The sequence below is a fragment of the Magallana gigas genome, chromosome 4 (assembly GCF_963853765.1).
Source record: "Magallana gigas chromosome 4, xbMagGiga1.1, whole genome shotgun sequence".
NCBI lineage: Eukaryota > Metazoa > Mollusca > Bivalvia > Ostreida > Ostreidae > Magallana > Magallana gigas.
Genome location: NC_088856.1, coordinates 31164038 through 31173491, shown reverse-complemented (window position 1 = coordinate 31173491; position 9454 = coordinate 31164038). Strand labels below are relative to the sequence as shown.

The window sequence follows — 9454 nt, the reverse complement described above, 5'->3', positions numbered from 1 at the left end:
GAGATTATTGAAAAGGATACAGAAGAGTTAGTAAACACGTTATCTCCTACATATGAAGAAATTGCTCGCGACTTGGAAAATCAGCTTGCCAACCTGGATGGAGGATATGAGAAACTTACAACAACAATGTCCAAACAAGGAGAGCAATGGCACAGAGAAATCGACATCGTTATCAACAAAATAAAAAGTGAAATAAACGAGATTAAAGTAAAACACAGAGATATTTTACAGAAACACTTGAATGAAATAAAACAGACACAGTCCCTCATAAAGCAAACGCTACGTGCCATAAACGAAATAGAGAAATCTACCGAAGTATCTCCTACCATTGCGTACAGTTCTAAAATCAGAGAATTCAGCAAGCTTCCACGCAAGATTCAGGTAGCACTGCCAACATTCATTCCAAAACCAATAGACCGTGAAAAGTTGTATAGTTTGTTTGGACAGATAACCCCATTATCTACTGCTACAGAAGAAAATGTCTATTCACTTATCCAATCCAACACTTCAGTCAGAGAACTTCTGGATGAACCGGAGATTGTTGCCACAATACAGACTGGGTATGAAAAACTACGCGGTGTTACCTGTTTGAATGAAGACAGGATATGGACAAGTGGACGCACCAATGATATCAGATGCTTCAACAGTAAAGGTTCACTCCTTCAGACAATCCAGAAACAATCAGGTACATTCCCCAGTGATATAGCTGTAGACAGTGATGGTGATCTACTGTATACTAGTGGGGCAACAAAGACAGTGTATAAAGTAAAGAATGAGCAGACAGAAGAGTTGATCAGATTACAGGGATGGGGGCCTGGTCAGCTGTGTGTCACCTCTACTGGTGATCTCCTGGTTACCAGGTACAGTGATGATAAAACTCAATCCAAAGTTGTCCGTTACTCGGATTCTACAGAGAAACAAACAATTCAATTTGATGATGAAGGTAAACATCTATACTCAGGGAATGCTAAACTTAAACACATCACAGAGAACAGAAACCATGACATCTGTGTAGCTGATTATGGGGCTGGTATGGTAGTGGTGGTTAATCAGGACGGGAAACTCAGATGGACATATACCGGTCTTCCTTCAGTTACCAAGAAGAAACCATTTAAACCCTGGGCTATTACAACTGACAGTCAGAGTCGTATCCTTACAACAGATAAAGAAAACCATTGTGTCCACATTCTGCATCAGAATGGACAATTTCTGCGTTACATTGATAACTGTGATCTGAGGGATCCTTCTGGTTTATGTGTGGACAATGATGACGATCTGTTTGTGTGCGAGTACTACAAAGGCAATGTAAAGAAAATCAAATATTCAAAATAGACACTGTCCTTTGTGACAATAATATCAGTTAAACATGCTTAACATTGTTTTCTTTTAACTACTCAGTAACATTCAGTACGAGTTGTATCATGATACTTACATAGAAAAAAGTTTGATCATGCTTTATCAATCAAATAAAATGTAGCTGTGAGTGTTGTGTACTGGTCGTTTCATTAGGGGATGATTTTTACCACTTAATAAATTCAAATGTCCTAGGTTGGAATTACACCAGAGGTGTTCAAAGTTTATAAACGAAAGAAACCATGAAGACTAGTTTTAATGACTGTTCACCATGGGCAGATAACACAGAAGCTTTTTATATTAAATGCATGTTTCTTCATTTTAATTTTACATAGTAGTTAATATTCACAGAGGTAAAAAAAAATTATATACATTGAACTGAAAAACATTCTGATAGTTTTGTTACTGGTTGTTTTGGTAGATATCGTTTTGATTGGATTAATTTTCGTTTCCTATTGATTTCGTTTCGTTTGGTTTTGTTTAGGTATATTTCGTTTCGTTTCTATTTCGTTTAGCTTTATACAGGTACCCCTGCATATCGCTGCAATTGCAAGTTGCTGATTTCTACCGGAAGTGACTAATTGTAACACTGTGCTTTTTTCAAATTATAAAATGACAAGTAATTCTATGTTGAATTCAATTTTGTTGATTAATCTGATAAATAAACTATATCTGGTATATAATCTACCATGTGTAATGTAAAATGTTCAATAATAATTTTAAACATCATTTTACTAAAAAATAAAGGCTACAATTAAAATAAATTTAAACGAAGCCCCGTCAAAATGCGATTTTGGTCATTAGTCCTGAGTATGGTTTTTATTATCATAAAATTTACTTTTTTATTTAAGTTGGTATGAGACATCTGTCGATATTAATATGGATTAAAGTACATTATAATTCGAATACTTTAATTTCACCGATTTAGAATTTTAAAACTTTAAAATATTTAACCAAAAAATAGCTTTTGAAAATATTTGGAGAGGTAAAAAAAAATGTAAAATCCCAGAGGGATTCGAACTCATGACTTACAGATTCGTAGTAAACCCCCAAACCCACTGCGCTACGCTGTTAGGCGACAATAATTGAAAAGAAACTACTCATATAATTACTCTTCATTTTACTGTAAGTTTATTTCGAATTCGATAAACAATGCATCACAACATGAAGGTGTCCCATCCCACATTAAATGTGTATTTACACGCGAATGTGACGTGTCATTGATTTACAGTCACTTCTAATACATGTATAGTCCTTCGAGGGATATTTTGCCACTCCTCCAACAGCGCTCTCCCAAATGCAAGTTCTTGCGGGTTCTGGGCTAATGCTGGCAACTGCGCAGACGACGTCTACTCAGCTTGTCCATGGCAAAAAATGCTTGAGCATATTGAAGTCTATGGACACAACGGGCCAATCAATTGCAAGGCCGTTGAAGAAAAGTTTATGTCAACCTTGCCGTACGCGCACGCATTGTTGCGTGGACCCTGAGGTCCACGCAGAAAATATATAAGCGAGGTTAAACCGGATGCTATGGGAAAAATTCAGCCTGCCCATGAGCTAGCCTGGTTCCTGTGCGTAATGGGTAGCTCAGGGAACGAGGCAATCACACGTTTATCTGACTCGGGATCGGGATTACATGCCATATGCACACATAAGTTCAAAGGCGCTGTAATTGTAAAGTCGTCGGTAAACAGGACAGAAACAAATTATTCCTTTTAAAGAAATGATCGGCTTGTGATATGAACTGTCAGTATTATGAAATAAGATAATGTTATGCCGAATCTACAACATGCAATGCAGCATCAAATAACATATTTGCAATGTTTTGTTGTTTTCCGAATACACATGTAAGTTAACTTTACTTTTATAGTAGGCGAGGCTAGAGTACTTCCCAATTAATTTTTTAAGCATTTAAGTCTGATTGAATAATTATGTCACTGTATAAAAGTTTAAATCTAAAAAAAAATGCATCAAAATATGAAATTAACTTACACAAAGCTGTCACTCCATAGTTAACAAAGTAGTGAAAATCGTAATGTGTGTGTGAAAATACTGTAAACCTACTATTATTCGCGACGACTTTATTTCGCAATTTACTTCTGATAAATTGGTTTGCTACGACTAATGTTCGCGACCAAGCCTTCTCCATACCAGTGTTACTATAACAAACATACGACAACGAATGGTTCGCTGCGAGAAATATTCGCGACAACGAGGCCCTCGCGAACCTCGCGGAAATTTTTCGCAAGCGAATAAAAGTTGGTTTACAGTAGTAAAATTCGCCGAATGCCTGATACTATACATGCAAACTTCATTAATAGATATATCATAATTATCTTAGAAGTATGAACCCTTTAAATATTCTGAAATAAAATGTCAGGGCTATACATAATACGTAATACAACGTACAAATTGAGTGGTTAAAAGAAGGGGGCTAGAGTGGGTGGAATTTCTAATAATCTTAAGGCTTTCACGTTTTCGTTGGAAACACATGCAAATGGTCCACGTATTGTGGTCATTTTTTAAAGGACAGCAACTTGTCCTATGGAAAAATAAACCCATTGCTTTATCCATGTTGTTACAATTATGTTGCTGAAACGGGAATAATTTTATTTACTTACCTACCTTCTAGCATTGAGGGTTCCGTTCAAAAAGAAAATGTGGTTAATAGCACCAAGACCATGACTCCACCCCAACCAAAACCTGTCGCTTTTAATTAAGGACAGAATTATTGTTTACATAACGTCAGTTCAAACGACAGTAAACTCAACATCTGCCGTATGCTAAATCTTGACTCAACAGAAAACACGTCTGTCAAATACTGACTCAGAGGTTGATTTAGTTTCCCTGTCTCACTGCAATCTGTATCGTTGGTGCTGCGAATTAAGTTATTCTTACTGGCAGTCGAATAAAAATAAATTTAGACGTTTATTGATATTCGCGTTCTTCTTAATTCGTTGTTTTGACTGCATGATAATCAAAAAGTGCAAAGCGCCGTATTTGAGCAAATCCTGAATTTCTCCGAAAACGTTATATGGATTCAACTGAGATCGACTGAAGCCGATTTATATTTTTTTGTAGCTTGGAAATCACATAAATTTATCCTGTATGAAGGACATTGATATATTTGACTTTCAATTTAGGGGTGTTTTTTTTTTAAATCCAACTGAAGTATATGTGAGTCAATACATCATGCATTGGTTTCAACAATTATAAATGTACGTTTCACAAAATCAAAGTATGAGAGAAGAGAAATAGGTGGAGAATATGCCTGTCCACCTTTAATAAGAAAGTAATTATACAGTCTCAAAATTAATTCGACGAAGGCGTCATTTCAGATATCAAATTGAGCCATCTCAGTTGATGTTTCCCCCCCCCCCACCTTTTTCCAACACAATTACTTTTCGGTCGTATTCTAACAAACACTATATATGGCTTAGAGAGGCAAGATTTCAGTACTTTCAGTACATATCAATTTTCAGTATGAACCAATAACAAATTATTTTGGCAATATCACGACATATAGACGTGCAGTGTATATAAATTTTCCCTGAAAAAAATGATGTACGCGTAAAACGGGGACGTTGAACCAAAAGCACTGCAGTTTGGGCTGGGGGTGGGGGGGGGGGGGCTGAACCCCTCCCCTCCCCCCCCCACACACACACTTTATTTTCTAAACAAGCTATTTACAAATAGAAAAAAAAACCCTGAAAAGACTTGTCTGAGAGTTTTAAACATTATTATATGAGTGGAATTTGACATAAAAAAGAACATTTAAAGGAATTGGAAGAACTACACCCGCATTCATTATGCATTATTTTACATGCGATTAAGGGTTGACATTTAGGCTGCATGGTCATGGCCATATTTTGGCTTTATTTACTTTCCTATTAAAAAGAGTTTTAAATATAAAGGTATAGAGAAATACAAAAATATTCGGATATTTATTTTACTAAATATATTAGATTATGCCCAAGTATATCATTTGTGAAAGTTTAAGTTGTTGACCACCCAGTCTTCTTGATACAACGAAAATGAAACGAATAGTTCCAGCTGCAACAATATACTGCGTATGAAACAAACAGTTGACAGTGAACAATTTCGTAATTTTTCAGTCTTCGGCAACAAAAAGAATCTAGGTAACATAAAATCGTTATTAGTTTAGATTTTACCAGCTGGTTTTATATTAATTTTTAACAAACATGGTTTAGAAAAAAAATTATAGGAAAAAAGTCCAACACAGTATATACTTAAAATATTCAGTATTAAAAAAAATAAAAAATAAAGCACTCATCGATATCATAGATGCCCAAAAAAAATGAAATTGAAAACTTAAAATTAAAAATTAATGAAATGACAGCAGAAAACGAAGAGTTCAAAAAATTGGCACAATCCGCAATGAGTAAGGCCAATTGGAACGAACAGTATTCGCGGAAAAACTTTTGAGACCGGATTCCGTCAGGGTACACCCGTACCCCCGAGGATCCGGTCTCTGCCTGATGGCACACCTCCTAGTTTTGGCGCTAGGCGCCCTGTATAGAGACCATACAATAATGTATGGAACCTGTATGATAGGGTCAACTCAGCGCCCTGGCGCCGGAAATTGGTGTCAATATGGCCCCTTTTAAGACCGGACTCCGTCAGGGGACACCCGTACCCCCGAAGAACCGGTCTCGGCTAGATGGCACACCTCCTAGTTTGGGCGCTAGGCTCCCTGTATACAGACCCTACAATAATGTATGGAACCTGTATGAAATGGTCAATTCAGCGCCCTGGCGCCGGAAATCGGTGTCAATATGGCCCCTTTTAAGACCGGACTCCGTCAGGAGACACCCGTACCCCCGAGAATCCGGTCTCGGCTAGATGGCACACCTCCTAGTTTGGGCGCTATGCGCCCTGTATAAAGGCCCTACAATAATGTATGGAACCTGTATGATAGGGTCAACTCAGCACCCTGGCGCCAGAAATCGGTGCTTATATTGCCCCTTTTGAGACCGGATTCCGTCAGGGGACACCCGTACCCCCGAGGATCCGGTCTCTGCCTGATGGCACACCTCCTAGTTTGGGCGCTAGGCTCCCTGTATACAGACCCTACAATAATGTATGGAACCTGTATGAAATGGTCAATTCAGCGCCCTGGCGCCGGAAATCGGTGTCAATATGGCCCCTTTTAAGACCGGACTCCGTCAGGAGACACCCGTACCCCCGAGAATCCGGTCTCGGCTAGATGGCACACCTCCTAGTTTGGGCGCTAGGCGCCCTGTATAAAGGCCCTACAATAATGTATGGAACCTGTATGATAGGGTCAACTCAGCACCCTGGCGCCAGAAATCGGTGCTTATATTGCCCCTTTTGAGACCGGATTCCGTCAGGGGACACCCGTACCCCCGAGGATCCGGTCTCTGCCTGATGGCACACCTCCTAGTTTGGGCGCTAGGCTCCCTGTATACAGACCCTACAAAAATGTATGGAACCTGTATGATAGGGTCAAGTCAGCGCCCTGGTGCCGGAAATCGGTGCTTATATTGCCCCTTTTGAGACCGGATTCTGTCAGGGTACACCCGTACCCCCGAGGATCCGGTCTCTGCCTGATGGCACACCTCCTAGTTTGGGCGCTAGGCGCCCTGTATAGAGACTCTACAATAATGTATGGAACCTGTATGATAGGGTCAACTCAGCGCCCTGGCGCCGGAAATCGGTGTCAATATGGCCTCTTTTGAGGGCGGATTCCGTCAGGGGACACCCGTACCCCCGAGGATCCGGTCTCAGCTATATGGCACACCTCCTAGTTTGGGCGCTAGGCGCCCTGTATAGATACCCTACAATAATGTATGGAACCTGTATGATAGGGTCAACTCAGCACCCTGGCGCCAGAAATCGGTGCTTATATTGCCCCTTTTGAGACCGGATTCCGTCAGGGGACACCCGTACCCCCGAGGATCCGGTGTCAGCCTGATGGCACACCTCCTAGTTTGGGTGCTAGGCTCCCTGTATACAGACCCTACAAAAATGTATGGAACCTGTATGATAGGGTCAAGTCAGCGCCCTTGCACCGGAAATCGGTGCTTATATTGCCCCATTTGAGACCGGATTCCGTCAGGGGACACCCGTACCCCCGAGGATCCGGTCTCTGCCTGATGGCAAACCTCCTAGTTTGGGCGCTAGGCGCCCTGTATAGAGACTCTACAATAATGTATGGAACCAGTATGATAGGGTCAACTCAGCGCCCTGGCGCCGGAAATCGGTGTCAATATGGCCTCTTTTGAGGGCGGATTCCGTCAGGGGACACCCGTACCCCCGAGGATCCGGTCTCAGCTATATGGCACACCTCCTAGTTTGGGCGCTAGGCGCCCTGTATAGAGACCCTACAATAATGTATGGAACCTGTATGATAGGGTCAACTCAGCGCCCTGGCGCCGGAAATCGGTGATTATATTGACCCTTTTGAGACTGGATTTCGTCAGAGGACACCCGTACCCCCGAGGATCCGGTCTCAGCCTGATGGCACACCTCCTAGTTTGGGCGCTAGGCGCCCTGTATAGAGACCCTACAATAATGTATGGAACCTGTATGATAGGGTCAACTCAGCGCCCTGGCGCCGAAAATCGGTGCTTATATCGCCCCTTTTGAGACCGGATTCCGTCAGGGGACACCCGTACCCCTGAGGATCCGGTCTTGGCCTGATGGCACACCTCCTAGTTTGGGCGCTTTGAGCCGTTTTAAATTTCTATATAATGCAATCGGGTTCGAAAAGCTTGAATTCATAGTCGATAAAAATACATGAAAATTCGTTATTGGCAGGTAGCTTATTGGCAGCTAGCTTGACTTTAGTCTACGTGTATTATTTTGACTGTTAATATGTTGCCTATATATATGCAGGAGCGTGTGTGCTGTCATCACAATATATATGCTTTTTACTTATCCTTTTCCTAATGTACCTTCTCTTTATCCTCTTTTCTTAATCTTCAATCTTTTCTTTCAATTTCAAATGCATTCGAGTCCCGGTTCCGATGAGTATCATTTGTTGAATTTGAAGAATATCTTATTTTTGCTACCTAATGGTTAAGATAATATCTGTTAATTGTCAAGGGCTTGGCGACGTTGCAAAACGCAGGGATGTTTTTAATTATTTGAGATCATTGAAATATAATTTATATTGTTTGCAGGACACACATTTTACAAAAGATAATGAAAATGAGGTCAGAAATTTATGGGGATTTCAATGCTATTTCAGTTCCTTTTCTTCAAATTCTAGAGGAGTTGCTGTCCTTGTAGATAATAATTTTGATTTCAAGGTTCTCGCTGAAAAAGGTGATATTGATGGGAATTTTTTATTACTTAAGATATCTATAGAAAGCCATGATGTATTATTATGCAATATTCATGGTCCAAATACAATTTTATGAAAATATACAAATGCACATTGATGATATGCAATGCCAGAATGTTATCTGGTGTGGAGATTTTAATTTGGTTTTAGATCCTACTATAGATTGTTATATTTATAAGGGTATAAATAACCCGAAAGCTAGAAATAAGGTTCTAGAAATGATCGAGACTTATGCATATATAGATCCTTTTAGAAAGTTACATGAAGATTTACGTAGATATACATGGAGGAAACGATCCCCTCTTAAGCAGGGCAGATTATATTTTTTTTTGATATCTGAATCATTGTTGTCTAGTTTAGAAACATGTACAATAGAATCCAGTTACAGGTCAGATCATTCGGCCATAAGCATATCACTTGTCTTTAATGATTTTAAGAAAGGAAGAGCGCTGTGGAAATTTAATAACTCCTTACTTTATGATAATGATTATTTAGAGTGTATTAGAGATTTCATACTTCAAGTTAAGAAACAATATGCGATACCAGTTTATAATATAAACAATTTACATCAGTTGCCAGATGAAAATATTCTTTTCACTATTAATGATCAGTTATTCCTTGAAACATTGTTAATGGAAATACGAGGTAAAACTATTTCTTATTCATCATATATTAAAAAGAAAAAAGATAAACAGGAAAAAGAATTGGTGAAAGAAATTAAAGACACTGAAAAGAATATTTCTGAAAGCAATGTAGATTTACTATATAACA

General features: G+C 39.4%; 1 protein-coding gene across 2 annotated transcripts in view; it reads left to right on the top strand.

The window, feature by feature from the left end:
* The window catches only part of LOC117683277 (tripartite motif-containing protein 2-like), a 28875-nt gene extending 27238 nt beyond the window's left edge, over window positions 1–1637 (top strand). The window contains exon 2 of one of the 2 annotated variants that reach the window (XM_066082059.1): window positions 1–1637. This exon is cut by the window's left edge and continues 340 nt beyond it. In XM_066082059.1, the coding sequence (XP_065938131.1) occupies window positions 1–1332 (1332 nt within the window). In that variant the 3' untranslated portion in view covers window positions 1333–1637. The other variant, XM_066082058.1, reaches the window with a different exon arrangement.
* The last annotated feature ends 7817 nt before the right edge of the window (window positions 1638–9454 follow it).